At 37.8% G+C, this 20423-nt stretch overlaps 2 protein-coding genes across 2 annotated transcripts in view; one reads left to right on the top strand and one right to left on the bottom strand.

The window, feature by feature from the left end:
- GTF2F2 (general transcription factor IIF subunit 2) overlaps positions 1-20423 on the bottom strand; it is an 84256-nt gene that overhangs the window by 54659 nt on the left and 9174 nt on the right. The window contains exon 5 of the mRNA XM_085059537.1: positions 14393-14431. Coding sequence (XP_084915663.1) covers positions 14393-14431 — 39 coding nt within the window. The remainder of the gene's footprint in view (positions 1-14392; positions 14432-20423) is intronic.
- On the top strand, positions 703-2108 carry KCTD4 (potassium channel tetramerization domain containing 4). The gene has a single exon (XM_085059548.1). It carries the CDS (start codon positions 879-881, stop codon positions 1650-1652), a length of 774 nt encoding a protein of 257 aa, XP_084915674.1. The 5' UTR covers positions 703-878; the 3' UTR covers positions 1653-2108.

The following is a 20423-nucleotide window of genomic DNA, read 5'->3' as shown; positions in this document are numbered from 1 at the left end:
CTGAGTTTTTCTATGGAGAAAGAACAAACTGATGCTAGACAGTCGTAGTGGCTTCACCAATACAAATGGTAAATCCTCCCTGTAAAAGAGTTTTTGTCTATGGCACATAGAAAGGCAAAAAGCAAAACCTAATCAGACTGCTGCTCTTGTGTTGGTGAGGATACTCCCTTTGACTGCAGATAAAAAGCTTTTGCCACAAACTTAAAACAGTCAGACCAACAAGTCCTTAGCACCACTTCCAGGGTATCTCCTGTGGAAACATCTTGCTGCTGCACACGTGCCCAATAAATAAGTGACATGCATGTGCACACACTCCACAGATGACACCCCCCTTGTACGGGCAGGCATATCTTTTCTGTGTTGTCCTGCTGTATGCATTAGGTACTGTAATCAGTACTAAAAAACAATGTGAAAAAAGGGGATTTGTGAAAATAAAAATCCTTGAAACACAAATGAAGGTGTTTAACACCATAAGCACTAAATTTAATTTGGCCAGCTGATACTACAAATACATCTTCAAGTATTAAAAATAAGTTGTCATTTAGTATAGCAGTATGTATTTCTGTGCAGAACCCCCTAAGCTATGTAAACCACTTAGACTTAAAGGAAAGAAACAAAACAAGCAGTTGTTATTCGTTTCTTCCCTTACACAGTTAAATGCAAATTCTCCCTTACAGTCATATCCCTGCTCTCTCTCTGCACACACAGCTGATACGCCACCTACTGCAAACCCAAGCTGACAGTCGGAGCAATGCGAGCAGCATTTCCATTCCAACATTGAGCCGGAGCTGAATAAAGGTGCTTTTTAATAAGAAACATCCTCCTTGCAAGCTGACAAGAGCAGAGCAGGATAGCTGGCTTTTGTCCTAGCTTCAATAATGGAGAGAAAAGCAAGCAGAAGAGAAAACGAATGCGAAGAAAAAAACAGCAACTCTGAAAGCTCTGAGCTAGACAAGGAGTATAAAACCACTCTCATTACTTTGAATGTCGGTGGTTATCTATACATCACACAAAAACAGACACTAACCAAGTATCCAGATTCTTTTCTGGAGGGGATCATAAATGGAAGAATAATGTGCCCATTTGATGCAGATGGTCATTACTTCATAGACAGAGATGGACTCCTTTTCAGGCACATCCTCAACTTCCTACGGAACGGAGAACTTCTTCTACCAGAGGGGTTTCGAGAAAATCAACTTTTGGCACAAGAAGCTGAATTTTTCCAGCTTAAGGTACTCTCAGAGGCAGTGAAATCAAGGTGGGAGAAGGAACAGCTAGCATCTCGAGAGACTACTTTCCTGGAAATAACTGACAGCCACGACCGTTCACAAGGACTTAGAATCTTTTGTAATGCTCCTGAATTCATAGCAAAAATAAAATCCAGAATTGTACTGGTGTCCAAAAGCAGGCTGGATGGATTTCCAGAGGAGTTTTCGGTATCTTCAAATATAATTCAATTCAAGTACTTCATAAAGTCTGAAAACGGCACACGATTGGTACTGAAGGAGGACAACACCTTTGTCTGCACCCTGGAAACTCTTAAATTTGAGGCTATAATGACAGCTTTAAAATGTGGATTTAGGCTGCTGACTAGCCTGGATTGCTCAAGAGGGTCGATTGTTCACAGTGATGCACTGCATTTTATCAAGTAATCACAAAGGCAAAGGAAACGAGCATGCAGTCAGTAAACCTTGAGCTGCAGCCTCCTGGCATCACAAATAATGCATCTCACTAGCCCTGTACCACAGAGCTCAGCTGCTAATCAACTGATGTGAGTTAATGGTATGTAAATCTCATAATGACATCTATCTCTGGCTTACTTAAGCTGAATGAAAATTTTATGCCTGAATTTAACAAAAATTATCTGCTAACATTGTAAACACAGATGGAATGCTTTATGGTCTTTGTAATATGTTTTCTCAATGCTGTCTTTCAACCAGAGAGTCTAGCTCAATTTTTGTGTACCTGTGTGATGAATGTGCATATACCTAAGTGCTCTGCTGAACAGCAGTGAGAGTATTTTCATATAACAAGCAGGCTTAAAATATGTTTTGCTCATAACAAATTCAGAATGGATTTTAACTGGAATAAATGATTTTGACTGTTCATTAGTGTTTATGGTAATCTATTGTATTGAATTTGCAAAAAACAAGATTGCAAGAGAGTTTAAAATTAACCAACTTAAAAATTAAGTTAAATGATTTCTCAGCTCACTAACTCCCAAATGTATACCATGTTGCTACACTAATAGCAATTGCCAGAAACATGTAAACTGATGAAATAGTGCTGGGGGAGATTCATTTTATTACAGGAAATGAGTTCAATCTGCACAGAATGTTAAATTTTCTAAATCATATGTACATATCAAATAGCTAATAAAAGTATTTGACATAAAGTTTAGTGTAACAGGTTTCCAATAATGGCATCCTACAATGTTACAGTTAGTATTTCCTAGCAATCATTTGTGCTCATAAGGACAAGCAATGAACAGAGCCCTTGCTTTGCACAGTGGTTTACTAAATGCAATGAGTACTATCAGTTCTGAATAGACCACCTGCTGGCATTAAAGACAATTCAATCTAAGTAATGGAATAAATACCTTCATTCTCTTCATCTCCACTATTTGTCAAATCTTTTAATTTATATTTTAAACAAAGTTTCAATAGTTTCTATAGAACAACTGTAACTAATTTAACCACAAGCATTACAAACCAGCCACTTCAAAAAAGCGAACTGAAAAATCATCACAAAAGGCAAAAAGAAGCTTCACTAACTCTAAGCTTTGTTTGTCATTGAAACCAATCATCATTCACAGCTCACATGAACCCAAAATTCAAGTAAAATGCTTATAAAGAAAGAAAAAAACCAATTAAGTAGCTCTCCCAAAACGTCAATTTTGTACAGGAAAAAAATACTAAGAATGTTGACAAAATGCAGTACAATCCATGCTAGAAGTGACAACCAAGGAAAACAGCTAACACAAGACAGGCTGAGAACAGCTGTGGTTTGAATTTTAGAGGGAACAAATCAATCCTTAGCAGTCAGGACTGGGAATACAAATGCAAGGTCCACTTATCCTTCAACAAGAAGCTCTTTTACACTTTTAACATACAACAGGTGTTGTTAACTAGGTGCCGTGCCTTGCTCAAGATGAATACAGGGATGCTACATCTCCAGCAGTGACTGAAACATATTCCAACATGGTTTTATCAAATGGGGAAATTCAACCTCTCCAGAGTATTCCATCATAATGAACCAACTGTCTAGAAATGATGCAGTTTTCTATCTAGTCCTCATGTTACAGACTTAGAGCTCATAAAAGATGTGGTTCTAAATGGAACTTTCCCAGACTCTAACATTTAAAATCAGACCACTTTACATTACAGGCATACAAGATGAAGAACTGTCCATGTATCAGAAAACTTCTCAGAATTTGTCCAAAAGTATTAACTATGTACACACAAAAGATACATAGTAAAATACTATTATTTACATATGCCGCCAGCATGTGTCATCTTCTCTCCTCCCCCTCCAAGATATTTTCAAATTGCTGTATTAAGAAAAATCCTTATTAACCACTAATCTTGTACTTACAAGAACCTGTAGGACTTCTGTGAAAAGCAAATGTGAAAGCTTCCCTAAAAGAAACAGAAAATCCTGCTGATCTTCTTGGACAAGAACTAGAAACACAGTCACACAGAACAATTACATGAAAAGCCCTTTCTAGACACAATTCTTTACATGAGGAAGAAAAAGTGACAAGACAATCTAAGAAAACCCCATAATGAATCCACAAGTTTTAAAGCAGCATGCTCGCCGTGCTGTCAAATACACAGCCTGCATCAGCACCAAGTCTGGAGGAGGCTGTTGCTCCCAGGATGTCAAATCATCCATTTGCACTTAATTGCTTTTGGTTATAGCCTTCATTTGTACTGGATCTTTGACTGAGATTTAAAACATCATTGCAGTCAGAAAGAAGAAAAGTGAAAATCAGGTTTTACTTCAAACAATTAATATATGTTAATTAAAATATGTTGTGGTTGCTCACTTTTCAGTTGGGCTCTTAGGACACCAAACACCAAGGAATCAATTGTTATCACTTCACTATCAGAAAGCAACACCAGTTTTTTATTGGAGCATGACTTCACTCATGAAAAACCAGTAAAGAATTTAATGGGTCTGCATTTATTGTAGAAAATACTTTCAGAATATAAATTATTCATAAGCTGATAATCACAGGTAAAATGAAAACTATCTGAAGCATCTTCTAAGAATATTCTATAGCTATTCAGAAAATATTTATTTGCCAGGCTTTCGGTTCAGGTATCTACTGCCCTCTCAACCTATGAAAGAGAACTTGAATTTATTTTTTGTAAGTGAAAAATGTACCTCTCTAATCATTATTAAAATAAATACCTGTGTTGTTTGGTTGGTTTTTTGCAGGTTGGTTTGTTTGTTTCTTTAAAATTCAATGATTCACTACCTTACACAATTTTAACTGGACCTTTTTTATATTTCTGTGTAAGTAACACTGACATCTATGGCACACACGTAAAATCATCTGTTGCAACACTAACTTCAGTCTTGCTTCTTTTCCCTTTTTCATGAGCAGTGATGCATTTCTACAGGTGCCAGGGTTTGAAATTTTTACATGCTACCTCTGATCGAAGGCATCTCATTCAGCTCTTTGAATTACACAGCAGAAAGGAACATGGAGGTAAAAAAATAATTCTCTTTCCTGTTCACACTAAACAAATCCACAACTGTCTTGAATCATGCCACATCGCCTACAACTAGACACTTCAAACTAGTTATAAACTTGAGCAATTTTTCAGGGCAGGGGATGTCTTGCTTTGGTATAGGAACAAAAAGACCACATAAAACCTCAATACTGTGAACAGTATTTCCTTTGTACTCCCTAAACTTACTAAATATAACATAAATATATTCTGCATATGTTCAGTCAGTCAGGCCAATGCTTGTGTTCCACCACAGTAGATTGTGCCAGAAAAAGTACCCAATTATACATCAGCTACCTCTTCTGCCTTTTGTTTAAGGTTGGAAATGTCATATTCAATAACTACTATGACAATACGAAGGCTGCAAAATCAAGTGCTTAAGTCAGAAATACCCACAGTGGTTCTAACAACATTACTTAGTACACCATGTGCATGCAAAGTATTTTTATTCTTCTTTCTCTCACTAAGATTTGGATCACAACAAACTTCTCAAAACTGTCCTACAAGTATGAGGAAGGAATGACAATTACCATAATTTCTTTGACCATCTTCCATTCCTCTGATACGACTAAGAAGGAAGTTCCTCCCCTTTCCCCAAGGAAGCACTTAACCTGCTCCCAGGCTTGGCCAGCTCTTCTTGCCTCCCTGCCTGTTTTCTTAGGTGAGAAAAGGGGTCACCAAGCAGAAAGGACAGAGGCAACTGAAGGCAGGACTGACTTCCACAGACTACAAAAAATATCCTTGTCCCCATGAATTTCTTGAATGCCTGCTCATGGAAAAATATAAATAGCTGCCAAATTGACCAAAATACTGACACTTAGATGTCTATCTTTCCCCATTGGTGGAGGAGAAGTCAAGGACTCTTTATCACACTTGGCAGTACATTGGCATAGGTACCAACTACACGGATTTCTATACGAGGACAAAACCTACAAGTGGCTGCACAATGTCAGACTGAAGCCTGTTTTCGCCCAGTGTTCCCTGGTGAATCTGAACTATTTCTAACCCCAGAGATTTCCCATGTCTGGGAGAAACCCCATTTTTGACCCTTTGACCTTCACATCCTTTTTCCCTCATCTTCTTTTTGCCTCCTTAATTTTTGTTTCACCAGGCCTATGGTGGGGCTTTGTCAGGGATGCCTAGGAAAGAATATATAACCAGGAAAAACTTACACAATGCCCCCTCCAAGTATTTCTTCAGTCTCTAACTTACTGCCCAATGACTGTAGAGCCAGATGTGGTTTCTGGAGGTAGTCTTGATGGCATGAAATACACAGGCTGCACAACAAGGTTAAATCGTAGCTCCAACTCTGTACCTTCAGTACCGACTCACCCGCTGACCAGTGTTTCACAGTATCATAATTGAACTATTGATATTTTCAAATGCTCATGTCTTATTGTTCATATAATTTTTTAAATTTTGCATTTGTACCTATTACAACTGTTTTAAGTGAGAACAGGTCACTTCATTTCTACAGTAGGTAAAAATTACATCCCCATTTGCAGAAGATCAGTGGCATTGTTAATTTCACCTCTTCAAAGCATTACCAGGTTTCCACTCAGTAAAATGAGAATAGGTTAAGAAAATTATCTTCTTTCTCCACTCCCCATTAGTATACAAGCAGAATAAGGGCAGGCAACAAATAATACAATTTACTAAGAGCAGTGTCTCATCCATTAATTTACTTGTGTAGAAGGGTCATGCTGCCCTAACACTGCTGACTGATGAGTCGGGACTGGGGATGAAGAGGATAAGTTAACCTGGGTCTATGACAAAATAAATATTATTTTCCTAGGCTAGATCATCTTTGTTAAATAACTATTACATAAACCTAACACTGTCTGCTGCCCTGCAACAAAGGGTAGATTGATAGGAAAGGGACTACTAGTTTAAAAAATGAAGGAATCCTAATATGAAGAGGGAGGCTTGCATAATTTACTGGGGTGAAACACAATCAATATGTAAGGCACAAGAAATTTAGGATCAGAAAAAATAACATTACGGGTTTTATTTACTTTTGAAATAGCCATTCTGTAACTCCTATGTACTGGTGTATCACAGAGAACATCATCTCAAAACACTCAAATCATCATCATTCCCAATAAAATGCCAGAAAACAAGCAGCATGGCAAGGACTGGCGAAGGTAGGAGGAAGATGTATGATGACACCTGAGGAACGCGGATGAGCAAGCACTCAGAAAAAGAAACTGCAGTTGCCTTTCTTTCTGAAATTGCGTAATATTCCGTAGAACTAGATAGTTAATTTCTTTTCCCAAAAATGTGTGTAGTAGGAGTACCACCACACAGCTAATGCACCAGTCCCCCAAGAAGCTGTTTCTATCTGCGCTGTTCAAAAGAGGGTACAATAATTATAGCTGGAAACAGCAGCAACTCATTTAAAGCACGGTTACGACACGATGATATGCAAGCTCAACACGTTAAGATTTCAAAACCAAGTCGTTAGAAGATGACTCTTACAAATTGAGTCATTCTGAATGTCTGTAAGCTTCTCCTGATAATGCTGAAAATTACCACAATATTGCCTTGTTCACTGGTGGTATGAATTCAGGGGACATAATCTTGGTTAACAGACAGTTCATGAAAGCCACCTTTCTGGGCACATGAAAGTTCACCTTTCTGGGCACTAAAGGAGGATTCCATTAGTTCCACCCCGAGCATTATTTCAGTTTTGTAAAGAGCTAGATCTCTATGCTTTTCCAGGATACATCTTTTTTTTTCGCCTTTGACACTACCAAACTTTCAGCAGCAGCTTTGTTCCAGGTATGAAAAACCTGCTCAAAACGAAGCACAAGGTTTTCTTGCTCACAGCTCCCAAAGAGAGACTTGGCATCCTGTACAAGGGGGTGGCACTTTAACAACCACAGAAACACAACGAGGAGATGAGAATTTATATTAAAAACCCCAAGGTTGCTTGCTGGGGAAATGCCCCAGGAAGATGAGGTTCCAAGGGGCCTGCTAGAGACTGGAGTCATGCTCATGGAAGTTTGCAGTGCTGGGCCCCCCCAGCTGTGAGGATGGGAAGGGAGAAGTGTGGTGAGAGAGTCTATGAGCACTCAGAGATGAAGAGAAAGGGATTCAGTGTCACTCAGTGTCAGCTGAGGGTCTTGGGTTTGTGGCACAGTCAGATACCCACAGAGTGCAACACTGAGGTTGTACAACACAAGTAATGTCTAATAATCCTGAAATTAATAAATAAACAATGGGGGGGAATTTTACAAAATTCTCTTTTTGCTTTTCATATGCCAGGTTTCAAAGAGGTAATTTTCTTTACTGTAGCAGAAGTCAGAGGAATTACTTTTTTTCAAAAATTGCAAATAGAAAACTTCAAGCTACAAATCTCCTGCTGCAGCTCCACAGAAAGCTATTTGTTAGCTCATAGGAGGTTCTTGATTTTGTACCACAGTGAACAGATGAAGTGAAAAAAAAAGAACAGGTCAGAGGTCAGTACAGACTCTCTCAATTAGGAAGAAAAAACACACAAACAAACTAGTAATGAACAGGCTAAGCATGAAAAACTGTAAACAGAACAAGCAACTGTAACACCAAACCCAGTCATTTATTGCCTCTCCACTACTTAAGTAAGGCCTTTGGCAAGTATTAGGGATAAAGCAGTACATTTTCTCAATGCTGAAACTGGTAATCTCAGAGGAGATAAATTAAAGGTCCTGCCAGCCAGGTTGATAAGAACCAGCTAAAGAGAGGAAAAGGTACTTTCAGGTTAGAAGTCTTATCAATACTAACATTATCTAAGGCCAGCAGCATTGCTAGGTCTAGTGACATTTCCAACACATTTTCTGAAATGAACAGCAAAAAAAGTTCTTTCCCAACAGGGCAGAAATCTAACGTAGGCTATCTTATGCCTTCCCGTATGATGATAAAATTTCATCTCCATAAGACTTTTCTGCCATGCTGAGATTATGATTCCTCGGTTTGCCCACAGAGTACTGCACAGAAATCCTTAAGACAACCTGCATGAGTAAGGCAATATGCTGTAGCACAGCTACAAACTGCTCCTGCTTCTGTGTTATCACCACTGCTATTGGCAAAATGCTGGGGCTGGAAAAGCCTGATAGCTCAGGAAGAGCACGACATGAGCTTTGCTAGACTATTTCCAGACTCAAGCATACAGAAAGCTCAGGTCCTCCTATTGCACTACTGCCTCCAGTGTTCTTGTAGCTGCAGTTATCAAAGGCAAAGATAAATGACTACACACAACGTTAGAGGAGCTGTTTTCACCTTTGCTTTAACGCCCTTCCCCCCAAAAAGTTACCTCCTTGGTTAAAAAAAAAGTAACAACTGGGAGAAAAAAAAAATGCAAGGGGGAGAAGGGGTAAGCAGAGCCTGAGTGTGACAGTACTGGTTCAGACTAAAGGTCTGCTTTGCTCAGCATCATGATTCCAGTAAAGTGGTAACATGTATACATCTATGAAGAAACCTAAAGACAGTGCAGCCATGTATGATTCTCCTATCAGGCATGCATCCCAGTGTCCACCTGGCTTTTGTGGCTTGGGGTCTCTCAAATCAGATGTCCTCTCAACCTTAGTCCCCTTTTGTGGATTTTGGTTGATGAGAAGTTCAACATAACCCAGCAACATGAGCTCCCTGCCCACAAAGTCAATAATATCCTGAGCTGCATCAAAAGAGGAGTGGCCAGCAGGTCAAGGGAGGTGATTCTGCCCCTCTCCACTCCCTTGAAACCCCACGTGGAATACTGCTTCCCGCTCTGAGTCCCCAGCATAAGAAGGACAGGTCCAGAGAAGGTCCACAAAGGTGATCAGAGGGCTGGAGCACCTGCCCTATGAAGACATGCTGAGAGAGTTGGGCTGTTCAGCCTGGAGAAGAGAAGGCTCCAGGGAGATCTTAGAGCACATTCCAATACCTAAAGGGAACTACAGGAGAGAGACTTTTGACAAGGACGTGTAATGACAGGACAAGGGACAAAGGCTTTAAAGAGAAGAAAGGGCAGATTTAGATTATATATTAGGAAGAAATTCTTTACTGTGAAGGTGGTGAGACACTGGAACAAAGAGATTGCACAGAACACTTGTGGATGCCCCATCCCTGGAAGTGTACCAGGCCAGGCTTTGAGCAACCTAGTCTAGTGGAAGGTGTCCCTGCCCACGACAAGGGGGCTGGAATCATGTGATCTTTAAACTCTTTAAGGCAACCCAAACCATTCTATCATTCTATGATCTTTCATCTCCTCTCCCTTTGGTCTCCTCTAAGGTTGTGTAAGCCTTTAGCAAATACCACCTTCACATCCACACCTTCTGTCAAGGAATTCAGTGACTCAATTACATTCTGAGTGCAAAACTACCTCATTTTATTTACTTTGAAACTGACTCCTGCAAGCCTTACATCTGCTACATGTTAGTCTTGTACTGGCCAAGACAGCAAACATTTAATTTTCCTCTGCCCCTTTGATCCATCATCCAAGGCTCTCAATTTGCAATACTCCAAAATCTGAACCCATCAAAAGTGATCATGCTGGTAGGTGGGTGAACTGCAATAATCAGCAAAATCCCTCAGAGAAGACAAACACAATTTGTGAAGTCATGATCTGCAATGCCAAACATGGCTAAGATTCCTGGGATTCCTCAAGAGTTGTAAGGAAAACTAACAACTCTAGTACAAGCCAAAAGCACACTTCTGCTTAGTTCAGCACTTCAACAAGCTGGACATGGACATCACAGAGGGACAAAATATGGTCATGAGATTAACTCCCACTGTTTTGTATCAGGTTCTACTCTCAGGATAGAGACTGTATGACAATAAATACATTAGTTTGCTCAAAAATAAATGTTAGACTATTTATACTATACACTAAAATTAATAGCCAGACTCTAAAGACACCAGGGATATTTATGCAAATTCTCCAAAAATTTAACTCCAGGTAGTGCTGACTTACATTAAATCCATATCCTTTTGCTATTCTGCCACTGCACTTTCCCTGTTCTTACACAGTATTTATTATAACCAGTACCATAGACCTTGACCACATGTACCTTAAAGCAGGAATCACTGCTTGTGTGTTTCAGCAGCTACAAATGGAGTCTCATATTGATTATGGCTCCTGGAAAGCTACCGAGAAGCTTGTATTTTAAGTTGTGTTGTATTTATCTGCCAACAAACCCAGTTATATTTCCAAGACAAAAACTGTTTCTGTGGCTCGAAAATGGCAGAGTCTGCATCTAAATTATCTTCAACGCTGAGCTGCAAGCTAGTATTTAAACTAAAAATTACTGTTTTATTCCTCCTGACAATCATTTTTCAGTTAGAGTTTCACTTCTGAAGTATAATTAATATATGTTAACTGCTTGAACGATAATAAAATCAAATGTGCATTTAGCAGCCTTATACAGTCCCATATTATACTGTAAGAACACTCTGTCTCTAACAAAAAATAGCTGATTTTATCACATGCAGTTAAGTGTTTCTCATCGTGTTTACAATACATTTCAAATATTCCAACACATGTATAATCAACATGTGAATCCTTTTTTTTTTTACTGCAATATCAAGAAATTAAGGAAGTGGTATCTAGAAACAATTCAAGCGTCCTATATTTGTCTAAAGTTACCACTCACAATTGGTAACATTTTAATACTATGCTCACCCTACCTTGTCTGTCTACATGCTCAAGGCTTAGGCAACATTATACACTCAGTTACTGCCCATGCAACTTCTATATAATACAATCACACAAGGATGGCCCCTAATTGCTCTTACATGAGTATGCATTTCTTTACTGTATCATTCTCAGCAGACTACACAGGCTCAGAGCAGCAGTTTCTGAGTATTTTTATTGGGGGGGGAGGTCACACTTTATATTGGCACAAATGCTTGGTTTTCACAGCTTCTGTCGCCACTGACAGCACTTCCAGGTAGGTGCAAGCAACGCCATAAACAAACAAGAGCTACATACACATATTTGGATTTAAATCGCTTGCTCATCCTCATACAGGACCAAGTAAAGCCAATCCTCATTTCTCTTTGCCTTCAGCTGAGTGTGTAATTTGCTACACTTTTAGCATAAATCAGCCCTCAGGCACTAAACAACACTGGTTGAATCACCAAGCACTGTTTCTCACAAGTTCTAAACAAACAGGATTTCTGTACGGAAAAAGTGATCTAAAATGATAAAATGCAAAAGGAGCTCAAATTTAGTTTAAGTAGACTTGTTTCACATATGTCTTGATTCCTGAATATTTTGACTGTAACTGTCATTCAAGATATTATGGATATTAAACATTTACATGGGTTCAACCAACAGGGACACTTTCTAAGAGGAAAATCCATGAGGTCCTGTTAAGAAGAACATCACTTCTGGTTCTGGAACTCCCAGAGCTGAGAATCATTAAAGGCTACAAGAAGCTGGAACAGGTTGCCCAGAGAGGTGGTAGATGCCCCATCTCTGGAAACATTAAAGGTTAGGTTGGACAGGTGTCTGAGCAACCTGTTCTAGTTGAAGATGCCCCAGCTCATTGCAAGGTGGTTGGACTAGGTGAGCTTTAAATGTGCCTTTCAAACCAAACTGTTCTATGATTCTATGGTAATTATTCTGGGGAGGTACCACCATTGTGCTTCTACACTGTTCTTACACTCATCTCAAGGCATCTGCCATAAACCACCACTGAGGACAGGACACCAGCCAGATGACCTTTGCTCTGATCCAGGATCACAAAGTCTCTCTCAAATAGCAACATGTAGAAAAGCAACACTGGTACTATCATGCCTTTTAACAGTGGCTTACAACTATCCCAACAATAAATGTGATTAAAAATGTCATACATAATACTTACGATTTACAACATAACAAATTTTAAAGTTTGACAGCACCTCACCAATGTAAAAATTTTTAAGGATGTAAACCAAATAATTTCTGAATAAGAAATAAATAATAAATATTTATTTTTAAGTAAAGTAAAAGCAATTTACTTTCTTTACTAAATATGAATAAACCTTACATATTTTTATTACAGTAATACCCAAAAGGATATTTTTATGCTAACATGCTAAATAAATACGCAGGAGACACCATCCTTGCCTCAAAAGTACTTGATGTAGGTCAAGATGCAGTAGATTAGCAGAAAAATTGAGCACTAAATAACCTGAATTACTCGAGAGGTAGTTTGGAAAAGGTCATCTGAGTTCCACAATGATTTTGAGAAAAAAAGTGAACAAGGAAACAGTGTAACTGGTGGCTGAGAGTCCTCCTTTATATGCCCCAGGGTAACCAACTACCATTGCTCAGACAGTGAATCCACAACCAGTTTGATTCCATCAAATGGGTTTAGCACTCATCTTGTCAGCATATTTAAACAGCCCACAGCATACAGTAATTCATTCTTCTGACTGAGGCAAAAATGCAAACAACTAAACACGTGGTCATCTTACACAACCTTCACAGAACAAGCAGGAGGCACCAAGAGTGAAGAGGAGACAATACAACCATTCAAATACAAACCCAAACGAAATAAACAAATCACAAAACCCAAGCAAACCAAGGGCGCAACCCTACAACTAAAAAAACAACTAAATGAAAGTATCAAAATTCTGATTAATTTTAGCAGTTAAAAACTCAACATCTGATTCCCCCAAGATATCACACAGCAGCAAGTCTCAGTTTTCAAGTGGTATAAAATACCAATATCTAGGAAGTAGCCCTTCTTACTTTAAAACCCACCAAAATTCAGAAAGAATCAGAGTGAACAGGTTTTAGCAAGTAACTGAGAATTGCAAGCTATAAAACACACCTTGGATTCAGTACAAGTCTGCAGATTATACCCAACACCAGTTTTCTGACATGCTTAGGCCAGTGTAATAGAAGGAATCTCCATTCTACAAAGAATTCCCTACCACAGAAAACACAACCCAAACCCTACTTCTAGCCAGACACAAACTATACACTTTTGACAATACTTGAAGCTGAATGCAATTCAAAGAAGTCAGATATTAAAAAAAGCAGACATCTCCATGTTTAAGTGTCCAAAAAGTACTTTCAAGAAGACATTTTAAACACCCACTAACATTAGACTTATGTTTTGGAAATGCTTTTAAGAAAAGTAGGGATTTCAAACTCTTTCACATCTTTGACATGAGCCATCTCCTATCTGCCATTACCACTTACAAGTGCCACTCCAGTTCCAGTACTATTTAATCTGTATGCATCAGAGATAATCCTACTTTTTATGGACTATTTTTATGACTGCTTAGTTTATACAGCTAGAATCAAATAACAAAAATGGAAATAACTGGAAATGTGTTACAAACTTTCCAATCAAAAGGAAAGAATTCAAACTAAAAAAAGACAGACAATGAACCAAAACAGCAACAAAAAAAAAGGTTGAGAAATAGATTTAAAAATCTAAATCAACATCCAAAGAACATTACATTTCTAAACCTCTCCCTCACAGTTTTATTCCTCTTCTTTTAAATAAAAAATATTAATAACTTAAACTTTTGGTCACAGCAGATAAACAGTTTATGAAGTTATTTCTTAATGTCATGATATTCTACTAAATATAGTAGAATATTTTTTTTTTAATCTACCGATTTCTTAAGAAGCAAAACTGAAAAGCTGTAGTCATTAGTAATTTCTTAAGTGATTCAAAGAAAGCCTCTATACTTACCAGCACTGCCACTTTCTGATTTTTCTTCTGATTGGTTTTCTGGGAAAAAAAGAAACAGAAAAGGAATCATGTTTCTGTGTTGATTATTTGAAATTACATCTAAAAATTGGGTGGCAAAGTAAAGAATGATAAATTATGATAAAATCACAATCACTGGATTTGAGTAATGTTTATAAATTTACCTTCTGAGGAATACTTTGCTACCAGGAGCAACAACAACAAAAAAAAAAAGTCCTTTAGTGCCCAAACTCACAACTTAAATGAGAGAACTCTATTACACCTCTGACTGAGCTCTGCAAGAACAAAGTTACACATTTATACCAAATCAGTCGTAGGATTATGCTCAAGCAATGTACTTTATTCATATATCTCACTGGTCAGTCCAGACAAACAAGTATTTTTGTATATTACAGAAATAATCAAGGTTCTGTGAATGTTCTTAACCAGCATTAGGTAAATTTTTGATCTTGATCAACCTCTTCTCTACTCTTTCTACAGACCGTGGAAGAATTTATTTCTTCAAGCTTTTTCCTCTCTGATTATTTGCCCTCAAACGGCACTATAGCCACTGGTATCTTTTTGTCAAGGATTTGTACTTGTAAAGTACAACAAATACATACAATCAGGAACATCTCCTGTTCCACGCAGCAATCATAAGCATGTATGAAAGAGAAACAGATACAGTGTTGTAAAGTGACTTGCAAAAAAATTATCACTCCTGTGAATGGCAGTCAGACTCAGAAACAGCTTTCTGCAAGAAATTCCAATCCCACATTTCAAGAAATGGCAGCCAGTAGATATATTGTGGTAACCTGAGTTGTAATCCTTACCTAGTCCTATAAAATTAAACCCCTACACTAATTTGTCAATCTTATATTTGACTGTCCCTCTCATATTTCTCCTTTTCATGCATACTCCGATGCAGGGAACAAAAAGAACATTTTCACTTCCCTGAAACAGAGTTAGAAATGGTAAAATATACCTGTCTTCTGCTTTCAACTCAGACAAGTTACAGCTGTCATTACAGGCTATTTACTTACAGGCAAGAGTGAATTACTGCTCTAACTCAGAGAGTAATTTTCAAGTTCAGTTAGGTTGATCATTTCTGCCATTTACAGGCTGGGCATTAACAGAACTCTTTAACAGAACTGAAAACATGGAATTATTTTAGAAAACCTTTTTCTTGCCACTGATTCTTGCTGACTTGGAAGGCTTCTGTCCCTCTTTTCTCATTGAGATGGCTTGAGAGCCTGGGACTAAATGCAAACATAAAAACCAGTATCTTACAGCTCCTTTCTTTACACCAAGTGGCTGTCATTAGCCTTAGCAGCTGCTAAGGCACCTGCTTTCTCTATGAGAAACTACCATCATATGGCCTCTTCCCAGCTATGAGTATTCACAAAGTGAGTAAAGATCCCTGCCACTTTCAGACATGCATCCAGGATAGCCTGATGGCAGAAAACCATGTATTTTCTTGTTGATGGTATTTTTGTGCATACTTAGCACATTTACAGCATAATGTAAAATAAATGCCCAACCAATACTCTAACTCAGTTGTAATTTAATGAAGGAAACATTCAGTACACACACAAAAAGCAGAGAGGATGTAATGAAGAACATGCAAACATATGAAGTTATGAATACCTGTCTGGACTGAGAAGTGAGATGCAACTGGACTTAAAGCTGTTCAATTTTTAACTCATTTTCAATGGAAGACCAGAGTTACCTCGCTGAAACTATTGCCAAAGATATCACATTTGAACATTGCTAAGAGCATATCTGATTCAAATAACAATAAAAGTACATCATGTCTACAGGGAGAGCTGTGAGTGTTTGTATGTATCAACAGAATCTGCCCACAATGGCAGAGACTAAAAACCTGACAAAATTCAAGTCTTGCAAAAAAAGTGTATTTTTCTTCTTCATCATTAGACAACTCAGTTTTGTTATGATTAGGTCACAAGTAACTACTTTTAAAATCTTCTCAGTACTAATATAATGAAGGAGGTAAAGGAAGTTGTACTATGCCTACTTAATATGTTTTATTAATGCAGACTACAGCTACTCAGCTTTCTCTACAAAATGCAAGACTTTATAAATGTCACTGATAAACTTCAACAGACTGGGGTTGGTTAGTTGGGGTTTTTTGTTGTTAGTGGGTTTTCTGCTGTTGTGGTGGTGGTGTGTTGGTTTTTCACATGAACATCAGCGAGACTGAAAAAAACAGAAGTATTTTAAGTCAATGAAATAGGCAAAAAGACTATTCCCATCATACTGAGCCCATTCTAACTTCATATATTTTTTGTGTTATATCCTCAATTGTTTAAATTTGTACAGGAATTAACAGTCTACAGTTCTAATAACAGATATTAAAATAAAATTAGCTTATCCCTGCCAGCCAGCTGAACCTCCAACAAGCATGTGAAGAAATTAAATAATTTCCATTTTTTTTGAGATGGAGAAGGGGCATGATGTAATCAACTGCAATTGTTTTCTGAATGGACCGTATGTCACAATAATACAAAATTTTGAGCCATCAAAATGATGTCTGTAATTAAACTAGCTTGAGTGACAAATTCTCCTCTTCTGATCAAGGGTTTCATCTTTATGATCCTCAAAAATACTCAGAAATTTGCATAAATGACATAGATTTGAAAGGTTGCTGTTGCTTCTATTTCTTTTGATGGAGAAGCTGCTGATATGGTTTTCTGCTTCTGCTAACAGTCCAGAAGAGACTGAAGTACATAACAGAACAAAGAAGCATTAGGTTAGTTCCCAAAACCTTCTGGAGACTGGAATATGTGTTTAAGTAACAGCCTGAGCAGAGACAATTGAAAAGTACTATTAAAGTAGACAGGTATACATCAAACTCCTCAGCAGGCTGGGCTAAGATGGCAGAACAGTGAGAGTGTTTATTTCCTAAATAATAGTTTGATGAGGAATATGAGGAATTTGAGTATTCAAACATTTATCTAATAAAATTGGAAGTAGTATTACAAGTCATCAAGATACTGGGCACAAAGTATTTTACTGAAAATAATTAGGTGTAATTAAAGAAGTAACTGCATTAACGAAAGATTTTTACTAGTGTTTTTTCCCTTCACATTTCTTTAATGGCTGGATATAGCCAATATTTAGAAATACATATATATAAAATACAGAATAAAAACCTCTGAATACTCATTTTCACTGGAATACAATTGCACATTGTATGTTATACGGTAAGTGTGATTCATGTAGAAACTCAGAAAAGGTCCTTTCATACATGAGAAGCTGCTTAAAGGAAAAAGACCCAACAATTCAAAACAATGGGAGAATTTTCAAGGAATGTGGGAAGAAAGGAGCTGTTCTGGGTATATACACACAGTTACATGTACTATTGAACAAGAACACCAAAAAAATTGAATGCCATTAATTGAATTTCTGAAGGAGAGAAGGCTCAGGAAACTAAAGAAAAACAAAACATTAAAAGCCATCAATGTTCTGTGAAGCATGAAACAGTAAGACAATCCATGCATGAATGATGCTCAGAAGCAAATCTCTGGTATGTGTTATGTCAATGGAATTCTCTGAACATTTTTTACTTTCAGTAAGGTGGAAAGAGCATGAAAGAATTGAAAGATGCAAAAATAGATCTTATGGCAATCCCACTTATGAAGGGGGAGTTGTGAAGATACATTCAAAATTTAAATAAATGAATCATCTCATCCAACTTTACGGAAATATCTTGTACTTTATTTATGTATGTAAAATCTTCTCCTCCACCCATCAGTCCTTTACAGTCTGGGATGCAATTGCCTGCCAAGGTCTGTGTTTTCACAAGTCATATTAGTAGCACATTTTTCCAAAAAACAGCTCAGTTAGAAACTTTTATCATCATCTCTAACAAAACTGCATTTTTTATTTATATTAAGTCCAGCAAACCTAAGCTAGCAGAAAAATTAAGCATCAGGCAATTAAACCAGTAAGGGAAGTACTGTATAATCACAATCAGAAGTTTGCTGTTAAACATTTAACAAAAGTGTCCTCCCATTCCTTCCACTGAGAAAGAAACTGTTAAATTACAGCATTATCTTATGTTAGAGCGTCTGCCAATGGGAAGCTCAGGAAACAATTTTAACCAAACATACCCTATATATCAGGCCCATGAACTGGCCCTAGATGGTTTCTAGCTATATGCAGATAGGAAAAATTTTGTTCAATAAGACACATTAAAATATATGCAAAATCCTCTGCTTTACACCCGCCAAAAAAATTACAGCTATGATAGCTGATGACAAAGATAAGATAAAATTACTGGAAGCACAAATAGCCTTGTTGCATAGCAACTGTTGATGTACATATGGTGATGTTTATGGAACAGAATGTAGTTCATATTTAATGCAGAAATAATACCAAAACCAGCCTAGACAGCAAGACCTAGACAGCAAGAGACAAGTGTGCTTTGGATCCCTCTGCAGACATGACGGAAGCCATGCTTCCCACCAGCTTTGCTACACTCCTGCTCAGGAATGCCACCACAGGCCTCAGTGATCTGCCCAGCAATGAAGACAATACAATGTCTCACATGTGCAACAGCCTTGCAAAGGAAGCAGGGAGATGCTTTGCAACTACCACTTTCAGAGTACAGAGTATTATTCACTGGGGCTATTTCAAAATATAGAAAAGGGAAAAGAAATAGGAAAAACCCCAGAGTTAATCCAAACAGAAGATGCAGCAGGTGTGAAAGCCAGCATAGGCCAGATTTTTAACAGCATCTGAGATGGGAGCCACTTTATCCTGCTTTATATTAGCTCAAGATACACACTGCAGAACAGCAAGAAACTGCAATCCATTAGCCTTTGGACAAAACAAACTGCACCTCAGAAGAGCCGACTGCTGTCCATTAATATGGGACCAACAGAGATGTAGACGTTTACAGTGAAAGAACTAAAGGATTTCTTCCAGTACTACAAAGAGCAGAAGCAAGTTCAGTTAAGACAAAGCAAAACAAAACCCACAGAAAATCCATTCAGAAGACCAGAAAATAGATCATGCAGAAAATATTAAATTACTTGTAAAATTTGATCTTTTTTCCTTGCTCTAAGTGACCTGATGAGTCAATGTGAAGTGCTGAATTATCCAGAACATGTAAACTCCCTACAGCATCTTCCAAGATCACTGCATATTTCAGAAGGGTCATCAAAAAGACAGTCACTACAACAAAAGGATCTCAAGGTTAAAGGACTACACAGAGAATAGATCTTAGGGCATTCAGTGTACTCAAAAAAAAGGGTGGAGGGGGGAACAAATCACAAACCCACGATCAAAAAATAACCCCACCCTGTACAAAACAACCCCCACTGCTCTATGCCATTTGCCCCATTTTAAGTCAGTCCTCAAGAAGGGTGTTGTCTGGGAGCAATAGTGCACTAAACACTTTTCATATTTCATTTGCATAATTCCTCAATTGTACCCTTCTAGATGTATGACATCTGCAGTTCCATACCAGCTTAATCTCTGGCCCATGGTTCAAACTGACATATTGCTTGTGTTATGTGGTGCAGTTTAAAAAAGGAAAAGGAACAAGATGCTTTTCAGAAAAAAATATGCTAATTATAATATCAAGGCAAATACTAGTCTGTGAAGCTAAGAATCAGTGAACTTCAATTTCCTATGAGTGCCTTACTGTGGATGGACTGATGTGCAAAGATGTGTACGTTTTTATTGAGTGTTTTTCCATGGTCAATATAGTGGTGTTTTCCATGGGGATTTTCTGGCATCAAATAGAGTAGCAGCCTTTCTTTCAGCAGGGACATTGGTACAGTCCACTCTTCAGACACCTGTTTACACACTAGCCATAATTCACTTTGAAATTTGTTGAAACTGGACACGAAGCTCAAAACATATCCACACATTTAATCACATGAGTGTGACTTCAGAAAGATAGTGCATGTAAGGAATCTGACTGAAATTTGGAATATTTGTGTCACACTCATTTTTAAAAGTAAAAAAAAAAGTCAGGCAAGAAAAGCACAGTAAAGTATATTTT

This window comes from Lichenostomus cassidix, chromosome 1 (assembly GCF_008360975.1).
Source record: "Lichenostomus cassidix isolate B80296 chromosome 1, HeHo_3.0, whole genome shotgun sequence".
NCBI classification, from domain to species: Eukaryota; Metazoa; Chordata; class Aves; order Passeriformes; family Meliphagidae; genus Lichenostomus; species Lichenostomus cassidix.
Note: the sequence above shows the minus strand (reverse complement) of the source record. Positions and strands in the feature narration are given on the sequence as shown.